This window comes from Rhinopithecus roxellana, chromosome 1, assembly GCF_007565055.1.
Source record: "Rhinopithecus roxellana isolate Shanxi Qingling chromosome 1, ASM756505v1, whole genome shotgun sequence".
NCBI lineage: Eukaryota > Metazoa > Chordata > Mammalia > Primates > Cercopithecidae > Rhinopithecus > Rhinopithecus roxellana.
Genome location: NC_044549.1, coordinates 135,433,020 through 135,450,186, shown reverse-complemented (window position 1 = coordinate 135,450,186; position 17,167 = coordinate 135,433,020). Strand labels below are relative to the sequence as shown.

General features: G+C 35.6%; 1 protein-coding gene across 26 annotated transcripts in view; it reads right to left on the bottom strand.

Moving 5' to 3' along the window:
• Positions 1-17,167, bottom strand: part of PEX5L (peroxisomal biogenesis factor 5 like) — a 247,844-nt gene that overhangs the window by 111,039 nt on the left and 119,638 nt on the right. For 13 of the 26 annotated variants that reach the window (XM_010378673.2, XM_010378676.2, XM_030931792.1 and 10 more), the window contains one exon: positions 4,844-4,948. The exons of 10 other annotated variants lie outside the window; for them this stretch is intronic. In XM_010378673.2, coding sequence (XP_010376975.1) covers positions 4,844-4,948 — 105 coding nt within the window. Of the gene's footprint in view, positions 1-4,843; positions 4,949-7,341; positions 7,408-17,167 lie in introns of all 26 variants that reach the window. 3 more of the 26 variants (XM_030931780.1, XM_010378674.2, XM_030931790.1) reach the window with 1 other exon arrangement.

Genomic DNA, 17,167 nt, shown 5'->3' with positions numbered 1-17,167 from the left:
GAATTTCTCAATTTCAATGTTTTAAAATTAAACTATTATATAATCTAAGCTATAAAAAACTAGTAAGATGAAAAGATGTTTTGCTTTTTAAATATTGTTTGTTACTTAAACTACAGTGTATGTTTATATTGTTTGTTTTGTGACTTAAATCTTTGTGTTTGTTTTTAAAGAGATATATTGCTTAGATGTTTCATTCAAAAATATAGAGCTCAAGGTTTCTGATAACACATTACTAAGAATTAACCCTAAAGCACAATACATTCTAGATGATAAAACAACGTCTGTAAAGGACAATAATCCATTATTCTATAATTTCACATTTCAGATTGATGATCTTGAATTGTTTTAAAGTAAAAGATTCTGCTTTTATATTTAAGTATTTGGTACTTCAATAATAATTTTTAAAGTTAAAACATTGAAGCTAATAAGTGTAAAACAGCTGACAAATATCTCATATTTGTAATGTTGATTAAGAAAATTTGTAATATTATGGCATGTCTCTTTACCTCATTTAAATAATAGAAAAATTTTAGAATTGTTTTGTTTATATATGAATGAAATACAAATATCTTTGTGAGTTTTGGAATTCCTGTATTATTTGTGATATGGTTTTTTTTTTTTTTTGAGATGGGGTCTTGCTGTGTTGCCCAGGTTGGTCTCAAACCCCTGGCCTCAAGAGAGGCTCCTATCTTAGCCTCCTGAGTAGCTGGGACTATAGGTGCCCACCACTTCACCCAACTCTGTGACATTGTTAATTTAAAGTCATTTATTAAATAGGCTTTCATTCATTATTTTATAATTGAACTACTTGTTTATGGTTTTATTAGCCCTATCCAAGTTTAGAAATTAATTCGGTGCCTGTCAATATAGTGACCATACTGTCAGTGATTCATTAATATCAAAGCCAACTTAACGGACTCTATCAATTGAAAAGATAAGACAACTAAATCATTACCATGCAACCGCTAAAAATCCAGATTTTTAGAGCTCTGTCATGGTAACTCTGTTACCTGACAGAATTCATTTCCTCTGAGCTTATAGTATTAATGGACTGCCCCAACCCCCACTTCCTATTAGTCTTCTGGTAACGGATAACCAAGTGATAACTTTCAACTCTTTGACTTGATCTAAATGTCAACCAACAAGCTACAAATGTATTCCTGACAGGACAGCTAGACTTTTGTAAAATGTGAATCTATTCACAGGGAAATGAACAGATCACAGCTTGGGTAGTGCTAACAATAAATTAAAGCAGGCAGGAGAACGTAATTAAGACAATTTTTTAAGTCAGAAATGGAAACCCAAACAAGGCTGTATTTACTGGTAGCCTTGAAAATATTCTTCTAATCGAGGATATTACTCTTTTTATCTTTATCAGAAACAAAAATTAAATTAGTACTGAGGTATAATGGGTGATGACAGATAGAAAAACAAAGGCTGGGCTTGAAAAACTAAAGTCCCTTAACAAGAAGAGACCTGCAACACAGTTTTAAGTCACTGTGTTCAATAGGGAAAGATAAATGGGCTATACCTTGCTAAAAAAGTGTCTAGGAGATACGGTCAAAAACAAAACTTCTGAAGGTTCCTCAAGAGAGAAAAGTATTCACTACAGTCATTTCATTTTTATGAAGATAATACATTTTTTTTCTATGATACAATCAATCTTCTGGCAAATGGCTTTCCCTTCTATTCTAAAACTGAATTTGTTTATACTATTACCCTTTAGAATAGAATATTCTGTTCAACAGTTATGATGAGGGCCTCATGATTTAAACATTTTTAGTTGCTATGTTTAAAAAAGTAAAAAGAAACAAGTGAAATTAATTTAAATAAGATATTTAATTTAGCCAATATATCAAAAAATCCAAAATATTACCATTTCAACGTATGATCATTATAAAAATCATTAATGGGATAGTTTATACCTTTTTTTTGATTACTCTCTGAAATCTGGTGTTTATTTTATACTTGCAGCACATCTCAATTTGGAACGGCCACATAAAGTTCAGGAGCCACATAAAGCTCAGTAGCTCATGGCTACTGTACTGGACAGCACAGGTCCAGAGAAACTTTTTTTCCTCAAAGACTTGATTCACATATTTTCTTCAAACCTTTCATCAACACATGCTTTTTTACATACTATTTAAGTGCTAGTCTTGGACAGCATGTACTTGAAATTCTCTGAAGTCCTTGCATATTGTTTGCTTAATATGAAATAAACGATTTTTAAGCAAAAAAGAGCAGCTCTCAGTGGTCCAGCAATTTTTGAGTTCAGGTCATCTGGCCAACACTTCTGCATTATTCAATTTGTTCAGTGTAATATAGACAGCTCCACTGGAGTATGTTTGGCTTAATTTCTCTAAAAGTTGAGGACCACACAATAATAATTGCGTAATACAAGAAAGTTCTAGAATATGGGATTATTCTGCACCTACAGTCTGTTGAGTGAAAAGTTACGACATAAGATAAAAGCTCAGTGTTTCAGTGAGTTATTTTCTATTTTACGTATCATAATTGTCCCAATGACATTATTTATACAGTAGCAATTATCTTCAGACATATCTGGAATCTATCACATGAGCAGCTGGCATTGACATACCAGTGATGAAGATGAATCAATGTATTCAGCAGTATGTGGCTCTATGTTATAAGGGGCTTTACAGGAGACACTGGGACAAACATGTGTCAAGACAGTAGTACATTCACACAAGATAACAAGTAAGAATGTGGTATGATACACGGACTAGATGCTATGGTTGTCGTGGGAAGTACTCACTTTTTCAGATCATTCTGCTTCTGTTTGGTTTGTGCATGCCATTGGTGCATAGCAGGGAAGAAGCCACTTGTGTATAGTGGAAAAAGTATATCAACTAACAAAACTGCATTTGACTGAGAAATAATTGTATCACAGCTGTCACTAAATTAATTCTGTAATACTATCAACACAACAGGTGCATTAAATTTTATAAATCAGAACTCTGTTTGCTGATTCATAAACTGGCCAGTATGCAACAAGAATATGATGCATCAAATAAAGCATTCTATAATCTTCATGCAGTAAACTGTAACTAATACCTCAAAAACAGTTAATGCAACATTAGACAGGGATTAAAGGAAAAACTTGGTACAAACGCATGTCCTGGATATGAGAAAATGGTAATAATCACAATTTCTTTTCTAAATTAAAAATCAAAAATATTATTTTGCATTAAATTTTAAATGTAAGCTTAGGTTATAATGGTAATTTTGGACATGTGAAAAGATTACCAGCAAGTACATAGCAATGCGTGATTTTGTGAAAAAAGAATTTTGGGTACTGGAGCCTGCCCTAGATTGTGAAGTCCTGAGATGATATGTTACAGTACAACTGTGCCAATTGCAAATTTGGTTAGGTCGTATCTACAGTTGTATGGCTCTGCCCTTAAGCAAGAACTTCAAGTAGTTCTCACCTCCCTACCCAATAGCATTCACCTGAGTGACTGTGGACTTAATGTTTTGGAAATGGGAGTCTACAAAGGTCTGACTCTGATTGACAAGAGATCAGTGTAAAACTGTATATGTTTTACTACATATACTAAGTAAAGAATGAGGAATTTGGTAAATATCAAGCAAATTTCTTTCCAACGATTACTATGTGTTATTAGGAAGAAGCATCTCTTCTTTTGGGATAAAAATACCCTGAAAACATAAAATTTATCCCAAAGTCTTGGGAATCTTTAATAGCTTTAAAAATTATTTAATTTTGATGTTATATGTTATAATTTTTATAACTTACAACATGGTATTTAGAATAAAATGAAACCACACATGTTGGCAGCAGCTGGGGATGAGATCTGCTGATATTCTAAAAATAAGTTGCCATAATTTAGCTTTTGATATAAATGCCTTTCATGAGGACTGTAAATGGACACTTTTCGAATTCTAGACATGTTCTATATAATCGGAACTGAATCATATAATCGGAAATGAATGGAAAAAATGAAATGTTTAAAATAATCTAATCTAAATTATAAGATAAATGCAAGTAAAAATATTTTTCATTTGCGATTTTAAAACTGGTAGTTCCACAGAGTGGTGATGAGTACATTATACATATTTATGTAGATTTTACAGGGTGTTTCAAAAGTCCCCGAGGACATATAGGATTCACAGTCTCCACATTCTTTGCATACAAATGCAGACTTTTTTCTATTCTTGTTATAATAAATGCTGAAAATGGCTCTCATGTGCTTATAATAGACATGACATTTTTGTTCTCAAGGTCACTAAGTATGAGAGGGGTCACAAATGCCATTTTCTGCATGGGGACTCAGGGACTTCTGGCTCATTCCTGTAAATTAGTTATCCACATAAATATGTATAGACATATATGTAGTATGCATAGTCACAACATATATATATTTAACATTTAAGGAAATTTAGATATTCTACTGGTAAACTGACATATGTATACAATATAACTTGTATTTATTCACAGGAATTTGATTTTCTTTTTGTTCAAATGTACTGTTAGTTTCATTGTTATTTCTTTCCCAAAGTTGTTAACAAGACTCCTTTATAAAGAAGCAACATGTTTTACTTGCACATATATTTTCTTTCTCTTTTGTCTTAACTAAAGTTGAGTAATGAGATTAATATTCACAAATAAATAACTAGATGGTGATTTTTTCTTTTTTTTTTTTAGCAATTTTGGTTTTCATCTATATTTATATAATTGTTTCATTGAAACTGTCTTTAAAAAAATTGGTTCAAGAGTTAAAGTTTTTTTTTCTAGTTAAGAATCACAATGTCTGATATATTAACATATGTCAGCTTCCTACAGAAACCCTATGGGTCTGCCCACCTGTGATGTCATAGTAAGGAGGGGCTTTTCTTCAGCAGACTCCTCCCTCGGTATCTCCTTCATCACCATGGCAACAGCCTTATCTGCCGCCCTAGAGCCTTTTCCCTATAACAGTGAAATCAACAATGACTTGTGTCAGGAGAGATCTTTAACTTATTATTTATTACAAGATATTCTAATGTTTAAAGAGCAATCCAACATAAATGAAGAGGTAGGCTGCTGCAAGTGAATCTTGAGGCTTTTGGCTGAGGAGAAAACACACAAAATCTGAAAAAAGATAATTTGTGAACTTTTAGTTAGCTACTTTTTCCCCTTTACAGCTGACATATTACATTTAATTTTAACATAGTATTTTAAATGTATAATATGTTTTAAGGAAATTAACATGACAGGAATTTTTTTTTGTAATATCAATTTAAAAACACTATGGGTTGCCTGTTATGTTCATTTATACATTATTACTATATAATTCCTAAATATTTTGAATGACAGGAATTTGGCATAGAGATTAGAAGCAGGATCCAACTCCCACAGAGGGCTTTTGCTGGGTGATCTCTGGAGTCTTTGCCATTTTTGGGTGGATTGGGATAAAAAGAGTAAAAATGTTGCAAAATAGCTAAAAATCCTTCAGTGGCTTGACATAACAGGAATTCACCCAGCCTGTTCTGTGGTGATGTTATAAACTTGATGAAAAAAAATTCTGCAACTTTCAATGTTTTTCAGACCAAATAATTTTAATAGAGTTTTAGAAATGTCTTTTAACTGAAGAACCCCATAAATACAGATGTCAGTAAAGGATAATTAATATTGAGGCACTAATCTATGTCTCTCTATATATCTATAGATACATATGTGTATGTGTATATGTATAGATAATGTGTACACAAACACATACATATCCCCTATGTTAGTTGTCTCAAAGAAGTAGAATTATAAACTGTAAAGGGATATGGTGGCTTTCTGTTATTTGAGTTTACCAGATTATTACATTTTTTGAGACTAGATATGGTATAATGGGAAAAATCCCCCAAAATATTACCTTTCCAACCCAATGAGAAAAATGTCATACTATGTAAAAATTAAATAATCCTTAAATACTTTAAAAACAAAAGCTTCAATTTTCTCAGGTCTCTGGGTAGAGCCTCCCTGAAGAAAATAATTTTATACTAAGAACACATATGAATATTTGTGTTGTAAATCTACTTAAAATACAAATGTAGCAGACAGACCTATCACAGGCAAAGAAACGAAAACCGACATATGGGGGGTCTAATGTTGGAAAAGGGAATTAAGAGCCAGGGTTGATGTTAACTCAGAACTTAATAGAGCTTGATCGTTTCCATGCAACAAAAAGGATACGATTGCATCATTATCTCGTGCTTTCAAAGGGCTTTAAGTATTTAGAAGGTAGGTTTACTCTAGGGATCAAAACATTGTCCATTTTCTCAGGCACTGACTTTCTAAAATGTAGCCAGAGGCAGCTTTTCTTTATGAGAACAAAGAAAAATTTTTTGTATAGTTAATAGATTTTTAAATGTGTGTATCTGTTTACAATGCTGAAAGTTTGTTTCTTTGTTTTGTTTTGACTTTATAACTAGCATTATTGAATTATAATGTGTTATTTCCAAGACGGAATATCAAATACTAGAGATTTTATTCAGCAAATACATCAGTAGTAATTTTCATATATGTATGTGTTTTGAAAAGTTTATATGGCCACAATTCATAGAATAACTGACTTCTGGAAGAATAAATGATAACTTGATTCATTGCGTAACAAACTGAGGTGCATAACGCTTCCAGGTTTCTTCTTTAATGAAGCAATGTGAACTTCCTAAAATGGAGATGCAAACAATTCTGAATTCTGGGAAAAGATTTATTATGGCACTATTAACTTGTTTAACATTTTAGCAAAATATAAAAATTATTTGGATGAAACATTACACACTATAAACTTAGTACATCTTTAAAAGCTACACTCATTTACAGACTAAATACGGTTTATAACAAATATTTTTGCAGCTTACGTTTTTCAAAAGAGCAAAGTCATTTGTGAAGAATTCTTTCCATGCTTCAGTAAGTTCTAATAATATAGCAATAAACAAAGTGGCATGCTTATATTTCAATTGCTATTATATTTAAAATAATAAATCTAATGTTACAAGGTATAATTTAATTTAAGAAAATAATTCAGATTCTTTTCTTGGGCTAAGAAAAAATGTCAATTGATAAGCATCTCAAAAAATTTCAGGTCAATTTTTCGGTACATTATTTATTTGAAATGCTACCAATCCATAAACTACATAGAGATATTTCTTTACATGTGCAACTATAATAGCTAGAATTAGCAAGGGACATGCCATTTCACTAAAACAAAAACAAAAACAAAACAAAAATTAGTCCTTTCATGCTGAACTCTAGAACAAAGCAGTGGTCAGCTAGAAAGGATGTACGATAAATACATGCGGTGCTTTTTATTTCTTGCAGAAAAAACCCACCAAAGCCAGGGTCAGGTCACTTTTTTGAAGACAGTGCCACTTTTTCTTCAAGGTTACACCTACTACCTGAAAAGAGTCATGACACACCCATGTTAGAGACTGCTAGCAACTTTTTTCTTCACAGCCTTTTGGCTTTTGAGATAATCCCCCATGAGCGTCACTGTTTTACAAGTGTGGTACAGTCTGAAGACAGAATGAGAAGGTCTGCCACAATGACATCTCCATGGTACCAGATACAGTGTCTAAAACCACTGCCAAATCAAGCGAATACACTCATGTATCAATGCAAGATTTTCCCTAAATCAAATTGCCTCCTCCACCTGTTATCTTAAAATCAAGCTGTGTTATTTCTGACTTGCCTATTTATCTCATGGGATGATGCTTCCAGAAATCAGAATCTGACTGATAATTGGCTTGGCAATTCATGAGACTTTACAAATTTGCTTTATCAGCAGCTCTGCAGGGCTGATGACAATATAACTGTGCAGGTTTTTTTTTTTTTTTTTTTTTTTTTTTTTTTTTTTTTTTGAGACGGAGTCTTGCTCTGTCGCCCAGGCTGGAGTGCAGTGGCCGGATCTCAGCTCACTGCAAGCTCCGCCTCCCAGGTTTACGCCATTCTCTCGCCTCAGCCTCCCAAGTAGCTGGGACTACAGGCGCCCGCCATCTCGCCCAGCTAATTTTTTTGTGTTTTTTTAGTAGAGACGGGGTTTCACCGTGTTAGCCAGGATGGTCTCGATCTCCTGACCTCGTGATCCGCCAGTCTCGGCCTCCCAAAGTGCTGGGATTACAGGCTTGAGCCACCGCGCCCGGCCTTCTTTCTTTTTTGAAGGCAGTAGCTTAAAACATTGTAAGATATATATGTAATTGTTCAGACTTCAAACTCAATTTTCAAAATATAACCACACCAAAGGGTCAGTTTTCATCTATTATGTGAGACAACATGAAGAGAGCAACAATAAAATATACACTGAATATATATTCAAGCATATAAGCAGTTTATAAACTTTAGATAACATTGTCTATATGCTTCTATGCCACTCAGCAACAATGGAAAAGAATAGTGACATTTTAGAAGTTGATTATCATATTGTGGTATCCTCCAGCAATAATTTCAGCCTATTTATTTTCAAGTAATATTTCAAAATCACTTTTTCCCACTTCCTGGTTTAATTTCTTGAAATAATGTTGACTGGAAAAACAATATCAGCATTAAGGGGAAACTTATTTTTCTCGATGCTTTCCTGTGGAAAATTCTTTGATATTATTATTTCTTCCATCATTTGTTTCTTCACTTAGGAAATATACAGAATGACAGCTTTCCTAACAAATAGTAATTCTAGAGAATAATCTTTTTATTAAATTCTATTATAAGAGCAGGCACAAATGATTGAAATACAGAGAGTAGAGCAGTGTCATTAACATTTATTAAGAAAACCCAGTCACGGTCCACTTATTTACTTTTTTAAAATACAGAACATAAGAAACAGTACACACAATACTGGACATCACAGGACCCTCTCCGGCTGGATACCAGACTGTGGAACCACCAGATGCTTCAGATGAGAAAGGTTGGACCTGTTTCACAGGGAAGGGGCTAAACTATTACAAGAAGCTACCACGTGCTGGGCACGCTGCTAAATGTTTGATATAATTTCATTTATTTGATCTCGTGGTAACTCTGTGGGGTAGATATTATCTTCCAATAGATAGTTGAGGACACTGAAGCCCAGAGACACTGTGATGTGGCCAAGGCTTCAAAGCCATTCTGTGGCTGAGCCAGGACAGGAACCCAGACCTGTTTTCCAGGCTTTCCTGCTTTGTCTCTACCATCCCGGTGTCTGTTCAGGTGGCTTAGTGAGGCTGGAGGGCTCTCCCTGTCGCCCTCACTGACTGCCATAAATGTCCGTTGTTCATGATCTCGCTCAGATTTGGGGCAGCAGCCACTTCTCACTCTAATCACATAAGCAAACATTTTCTGAGAAATAGTTTCTTTCTCTAGTCTGGAATGGTCAATAACTTCACTCACAAGCACGTTTCTAACAAAATGCTTTTGCTGCTTTTATCTTCACAGAAAAGTAACCTAAGTATTTCACATATATACAAACTTCTTTTTTATTCTGTAGATCTTAGTAGGTTTATAAGCTTTAGCATCTGTCTAATTCTTATTAAATACTAGCTAAATGCCATTAAATGTCACTTTTACTAAGACTTTCTTGAGGTCCGTTTTGGTGCATAAAATACTTAAAGTATGCAATTCCACAGTTACACAGGCCACTGGTTTAGTTGCAGGTTCTATTACTTCTACCAAGGAATTTGTAATTTAAAACTTACTTTCATTATTTTTAAACTCTCAACAATTATCCAGAGTTTCTTTATCAGAGATATTAAACAGAAGAAATTGAGATAGGTTAGATTAGGGGAAAAGTAAAAAAGATTACAATACTAGACATCTCTGCCAATCCAAAATTATCTAATGTATGAATTTTCAAAATAGTCTTCCTTTTGTTCTGATTGTAAAAATTAATATACTTCTTGGCAAAAATTGATAAAAAACAGAACTAAGAAAATAAAATTAACAATCCTAATATTTTCATGAATTAAAAAATTATTTTGTTTTATAAAACCAGCAATTAAGCAATTTTTTTAGGCTGAATATTTAAAGGATAGACCTGCTACCATGAAGCCTACAAGGATGAATATATTGAATATATTTCTTTATGTATACATACATGTAAACAAACTCCTGACATCTATATATTTTTGTTGTTGTTGTTGTTGTTTTTTTGAGACGGAGTCTCGCTCTGTCACCCAGGCTGGAGTGCAGTGGTGTGATCTCGGTTCACTGCAGCTTTAACCTCCTGGGCTCAAGTGGATCCTCCCACCTCAGCTTCCTAAGTAGCTGAGACTACAAGTGTGTGCCACCACACTCTGCTAATTTATTAAAATTTTTTTTTTTTTTTAGAGATGGAGTCTTACTATGTTGCCCACGCTGGTCTCAAACTCCTGGGCTCAAGGCTTAGCCTTCCAGGGTTCTGCGATTACAGGTGTGAGTCACCACACCTGGCACCATCTTTAGTTTTGCATATGCTAAAAAATTCTGGGCCCTGGATTAAGGACCTGCAAAAAACTAGCCACCAAAAGGCTAATTTTTGATGGCGGTTCTTGTTTCTCATGCACAGAAGCAGGATAACTTTCTTTTACTTGGTGAGCTAAATGTCAAAGTTAGTGTCGTAAGTGTCATACTCTCTTCAAACTCCTAACACAGGAAAAGGTCAGGGCAATATTTTGCTGTGTCCTTTCCCAGTAAAGTGTGTCCCTGTAGATTTCTCCCAACGTAGATTAGGGTTCAGGCCATGTTGGTTCTATCTTATTTCCTTCCCAACAGAATGTTTTGTAAGTTTAAAAAGTAGTACGAATAGCTAAATCTTGACATACTCGTCAATCCTTGTTTCTAAACATTCTGAAAGAAGCACAGATCTAGGTGTAAATAATTGGGAAGCATGGACAGAATTTGCTTTCCTTAAATAGAGATTCATATGTGGAATTTACAATCTATGATGAATTCACCATTGGTTCAGTGATCTGTTTGCAGCTGGAAAATGTGATTTACAATTTCTTAATAAGGGTAGTCAAGTTGCAGCAAAGAAATTGGTGCCTATCTATTTAAAATAATGACACAGGTTATTGAAAAGAAAGATTTCCAATTGACCCTCTATGTATTTCTCCCTTACTGTCTCTTTTTCCCCTCCAGCATTGTTTTCTCCATGCAACAGGTGCACATTTCTTCAGCCATCATCTTTTCTAGGAAGTCTTTTGGGATTAATTAATTAGGAGTTACACTAATCACATTCTATTATATAACTCCTGGACCTTCCATTTGTGTTATGTGTTAATTGGCAGTATTTGTTTTACCTAGACTGGGAATGTGATCGAATGGGGGAAGGAAGCAGGTGGGAGAAAGTCACGGATACCAATCTCTACAGTCTTTGATTCTAAGCCTCCACTTATGAACATTACTGGAATTCCATGGCCACCATATGTATACTCACTTTCCTTGGTCTGAATGATTGGAGCAGGGTGAGATTATGACTTTCATGGGCCCTAGGCACTTTTGGCTTCATGAGCTACTGCCTTAAAAAAAATCATATTCTATTACTACATTGGTATAAAGACAAAAATAATCCAGACTGTACTTATTATTGTATATTAATTGTAATAGTCCATTGTGGGGGGTTCTGATTTTAAGAGAGAGTGAAGTTAAATCATTTCCATGGGTGCTTAGAAGTATTGTGAGCCCTGTGCACTGTGTCCACTATGCTAGGTGGATAAATTGGCCCTTCTCCTTCTGAGTTGGGGTCGTCTCCTCAACAGTCAGTGTGCTGTCCCTACTGCTGCTGTGCTGTCCCTGGAATGGTTGTCCTGGTCATCTCTGGGTGATCTATGCTGCTTCCACGTCCTGCATGCTCATCATAGCTGTTCCTGCCCTAACAGCCCCCTTGGCTACTGCTGCTGGCCTCACTGTTTTTGTTAAGGAAATCTTTCCTAACAGTACTCACAAGCCTTTGAAAAAAGTTTTTTAAATTGACAAATAATAATTGCATGTGCTCACACAGCAGCTTTCATCTTGTAGTTCTTAAAACATACTCTCTAAAGGCCTGGAGCCTTTAGACCCGAGGCAGAAAGCATTGGCAAGTAATATCCATGGTTACTCTTAAAATGTAACCTCTCCACCAGACAACAGGCCTCAGCCTGCCTCAGGGTGGACTCCTGACCATCCGGGGGCACTTCTGATCAAGTTGAGTCAATTTGTGCTCTTTTATTTTTAATTTTTTGTTAAAAAATTTAGTCTATTAGTCTTTTATAACCAGAGTCACTGATTGGCTCCAAAGTACTTCTTGCCATTTTTTTTTTTTTTTCCTGACTATGCTGTTGGTCACCTGAGGAACAGAACTGTCCAATACCCCAAATTTCTGAGTTGTGCCTTCAGACTAAGCTCCTCCTTGGGACCTTGCTATTGTCTTTTATTTTGTAAACTATTCCTTGGCTGTGTCTCACTAATGAAACTGCCTTGTGAGAGCAAAGATTGTGTTAATATAATTTGAACCATTTCTGCATTGTTTGGTATAGTTCTGTGTGTGCACATAAACACTCAGGTGCACTCAATAAATACATGTACTGGATATCTTTTTCAAATTATTTCATACTGAAATCACATTATATGGCCAACTTTGACAGAAGGTGATTTTGAATTAGATGAAAAGTCTTAATTAGACTCAAGGAAATAAAATAGTTTCAAGCAGCTAAATAAAAATGCCTTAAAATTAATAAGATGTTGCCAGTAAAGATGCTGAAAACCTGCTCTGATGGACAGATAAGGCTTTATTTTTAATTAGTAAGATCCCTTTGTCTACAAACAATTACCATTTGTTTGTTCTTTTGAGAGGATTACACATTCCCCCATCTCACTCTTACCATGTCCCAGGGCTTATTTACCCTCTTTGTTTTGCAAGCAATCTTACAACAATGGTCAAGGTAATAATACTTGATCTTCATTCACGTATGGCTGGCTTTGAATCAGTAAAGTTTTACTCTCAGGTTTCTTTGATGAGTGTGGCTCTAAGTTACTAGAGATTATTTTATCCTAAGGATGAGCCTCTCTATTATACACCTGCAAGCAACTTTTCCTATCTAGGGTGATCTGTCTTAAAACTATTTTTTTTGTTTTGCCTTTGGCCTTACAATGAGGCTGGCATAAATAATACATATTTCATAATTAGTAAGTAAATTTAGAAAGGTATGTTGTTTTATTTTTTGTATGATGAATCCCAAATTTGTTATATTTTGAGAGGCCTTTGAAGATTGTGTGAAATATGTAACAAAAAATGTAATCCCAATTAAACGTTATTGGTATAATTTTTCAATTCTTTGTCAAATATCTCAGATCATTTGCAAACAGGCACTTTTTGGTATTATTTTTAAGTAAAGGAAAATGACTAAAATACAAAGATATAAAAATTACTTTTTCTAGAAATTCTGCCCTGCCTCCCCAAAGGGAATAACTCTAGACTGTTTGTACCTTACTTGCACAAATGGATGGACATCTTAACATTCAAGAGAAAGTAAAGCATGAGAATCATTAATCATCAACATAGGTAGTTGCATAGACTATGCTGAAGCAATGGTGTTTTGGGCACGGGGGGAGGTGAGACATAGCCTCTTTTGGAAAGGAAGTAGTGAAAGAAGGTTTTGAGGCCTGGTTTCTCAGTGCATTTTATGATTGGAAAGTATTCCAAAGTAAATATAATAAATAAGATTCCCTGCAGGTAAATACAAGTTCAAGACAATGAAAATGTTCCCTTGGATTCATATGATCTCTGGAATTCTTTTACTTATCAGGGATTAGATGTATTTCCCCAATTTCTTGCCTCTAGTAAATAAAATACATATACCAAATTTAAAAAAATAAAATAAAAAAACAAGTCACAAGGAAGAATTTCATCCTCCTACCAAATTGGAGGCCATTAAATGTTGAAGATCATTATCTTGGAGGCAAGAAGATTAAATTCTCCTTTTTTTTCTTTATTTTTGAGATGGGGTCTCACTCTGTTGCCCAGGCTGAAGTTCAGTGGCACAATCATAGCTCACCTGTAAACTTGAGCTCTTGGACTCAAGTGATCCTCCTGCCTCAGCCTCCTGAGTAGCTATGACTATAGGTGTGCACCATGGTGTGTGTCTAATTTTTAATTTTTTTGGTAGAGGTGGAGTCTTGCTATGTTGCCCAGGCTGGTCTCAAACTCCTGGCCTCAAGTGATCCTCCTGTCTTGGCCTCTCATTGTGCTGAGACTACAGGCATGAGCCACCATGTCTCGTCTTCCCTCCTTTTTTTAAAGATGAGAAAAAAAACTGTATGTTAAATATACCATTACTAAATTATTGAATGTAAGAGCAAACTTATCCAGATGTCATAAGGTAGAATTATATCATTTTTATTCCAGAGGAAGGCAATTAACTAATGAATTGGAATTCACCCCCTTTATGAATAAGCCTGACTATTCAGTAGCCTTCTCTGTGGCTTTCCTCATTTTCTGGCAGGTGCAAGTGTTTTTATCAGCTCGTTCCCCAGTCACCAAATGTCCCAGTTCTGTTGATATAACTTAAGAAAAGTAAACTACAGAAACTAGGCCAGGTTTACAAGCTACTAGCCAAGAAGGTCTGCAGCTAAGGTACTCCATCTGCCTGACTTCCCTGAAACAGCTCCAAGAGAGAAGCTGAGACTTTGGGAATTCCTATTCTAAAATTGTGCAACTGACTCTGGCACCTCTGCTTATCCACATTTCTCTGGAGGTCATTGGCAATGTGTGGGTTGGCTCCTCATAATGCTGTTGGGTTCCTTAAAAGCAGATGAATAATAATCTCTCACTTTGTGGAGAAGAGTTAGGAAAAGCATAGAAAGACCTTAAAGCTGCAAGCCACAGACAGCATGTAGCTGGGGGTGGTCAAGGTGATTACCAGCTAACGGAGCCAGTGGAGCCTAAGTGGTCAGTGGAGAAGAAAGTAGGAAGGCCATGTGGCATTTTGGCACCAACACCCAAACTGGAGTCAGAAGAGAGGAGTTTCAATCCCAGCTCTGCCTTTTATAAACTCTTCTCTCTAAACTTCTATTTTACCTTTTGAAAATAGGATGGCATAACTGTCTACATAGATTTTTGAGAATTACATGAAATAGTACACATGAAAGAACCTTCCACAATGCCTGGCACGTAGTAGGTACTGAAATATGAATTGACTATGAACTATGACTGCTAAGCTTATGGGCTCCATTGGCTTAATTGTCTCTATGAGATAGGTGGCAAAGTATGCAATCTTTTGCTTGTATTCATCCATGGAATAAGTAGCATTGGTTCTCCTATTCTTACTGTTGCAGAGTATTCTATCATCTGAATGTACCACAATTTACCCATTTAATTGTTGATGGATATTTGGATTCTTCCAGTTTAGGGCAATTATAGAGAACACTATAATGAACTTGAATTTAGAAGCCACAGGGGACATAAGAAGACCAAATACAAGAAACTGAAAAATAGATGTGAAAACAGCAGAGAGACTTAAATATCAGCAATAGAAGCAGCAAATAATGAATGTATGGAGAAAATGTCTTATCCATGAGCAAGTTAAGAGGAAGTCTGAGTCTCTGTAGCCAATAAGCAAAGACAAGAGTTGACATGACTTGAATTAAAAGAGACTAATAGGGTACAGAGATCAAGGATCAGAAGCAAGACCAGGATGCTGAATCTAGCCACCAGCAGATAATAACAAACCAGTTTCTAATGATTTGGGATTAATAACTGTTAGGAGCTGAGTTGTGTACTCCCAAAATCATAGGTTTTCCTATCTCATAGATACTAAGCCCCAGTATTTAAGATTGTGACTGTATTTGGAAACAGGCTTGTTAAAGAGGTAATTAAGTTAAAAGGAAGTCATTGGAGTGGGTCCTGATCCAATATGACTGGTATTCTCATAAGAAAAGGAAATTAAGACACAGACATTCACAGAGGGAAGACCGTGTGAAGACACAGGGAGAAGACATCCACTGACAGCCAAGGAGGGCGGCCTTTGAAGAAACCAACCCTGTCGACACCTTGATCTCAAGCCTCCAGCCTCCAGAAATGGGAGAAAATAAAATAAATTTCTATGGCTTAAGCCACCAATCTGTGGTGCTTTGTTTTGGAAGCCCTAGTAAACTAAACAGTTAATAGAACAGCCACCCATGAATGACTACGAAGTGGTCTTACTCTTACATCTCTGTTTAGAAAAATCCAAAAAGAATTCACTAACAATGTTACTTTAAACCTTCTGGGCTAATTCCTTTTGTGGTTTCAAAAGGACTTCATAGGTATTGAAAACCAGAAATTTGGAAGCCTTGGCCTCATACAACATGCAACGACCTAATTGTCAGGGATAGTTGCCCAAAATAAATTTAAATGAAGATTGTGCCTCGAGTGGTCATTCAGTGCCAGCAGAGCTATGCTTTCTCTCACTAAATGGAGGTTTTAGTCACATGACCTCAAATTACAGTTTTGAACTGCTTGAAAACAATTTTCTTGTGAAAAAGCAAATTTATTTTGATTTCTAAATGTGAATGCTCCAACGAAGCTATTTGTTTCCAGCTAGAAGTTTATTAAATTATATACACTTAGATGTTTCTATTAGTTAATATAGACATTAGTCAAAATATACAGTTGATATGTATGTAAACAGAGAACAAATTTAAAAAAGAACATTTGGGGCCGGGCGCGGTGGCTCAAGCCTGTAATCCCAGCACTTTGGGAGGCCGAGACGGGCGGATCACGAGGTCAGGAGATCAAGACCATCCTGGCTAACACTGTGAAACCCCGTCTCTACTAAAAAATACAAAAAACTAGCCGGGCGAGGTGGCGGGCGCCTGTAGTCCCAGCTACTCGGGAGGCTGAGGCAGGAGAATGGCGTGAACCCGGGAGGCGGAGCTTGCAGTGAGCTGAGATCCGGCCACTGCACTCCAGCCCGGGCGACAGAGCGAGACTCCGTCTCAAAAAAAAAAAAAAAAAAAAAAAAAAAAGAACATTTGGAAAATAATCATGTACTACTGATAGTTTTTAAATTTTATTTGAAGAAAGCTCTTGCTAATAACTCTGCAGCATATTTTGGGGCAGGGCTTATACCTTGTCTCTGCTGTCAGACACAGCCTGACCCGTTTCAACTTATAAACGAAGACATTAGCTTAGATGATGTCTGTTGGGGACTTTAGATGAGTTAGAACCCTGGGAGTGCCAGAATGTTTTAATAAAGC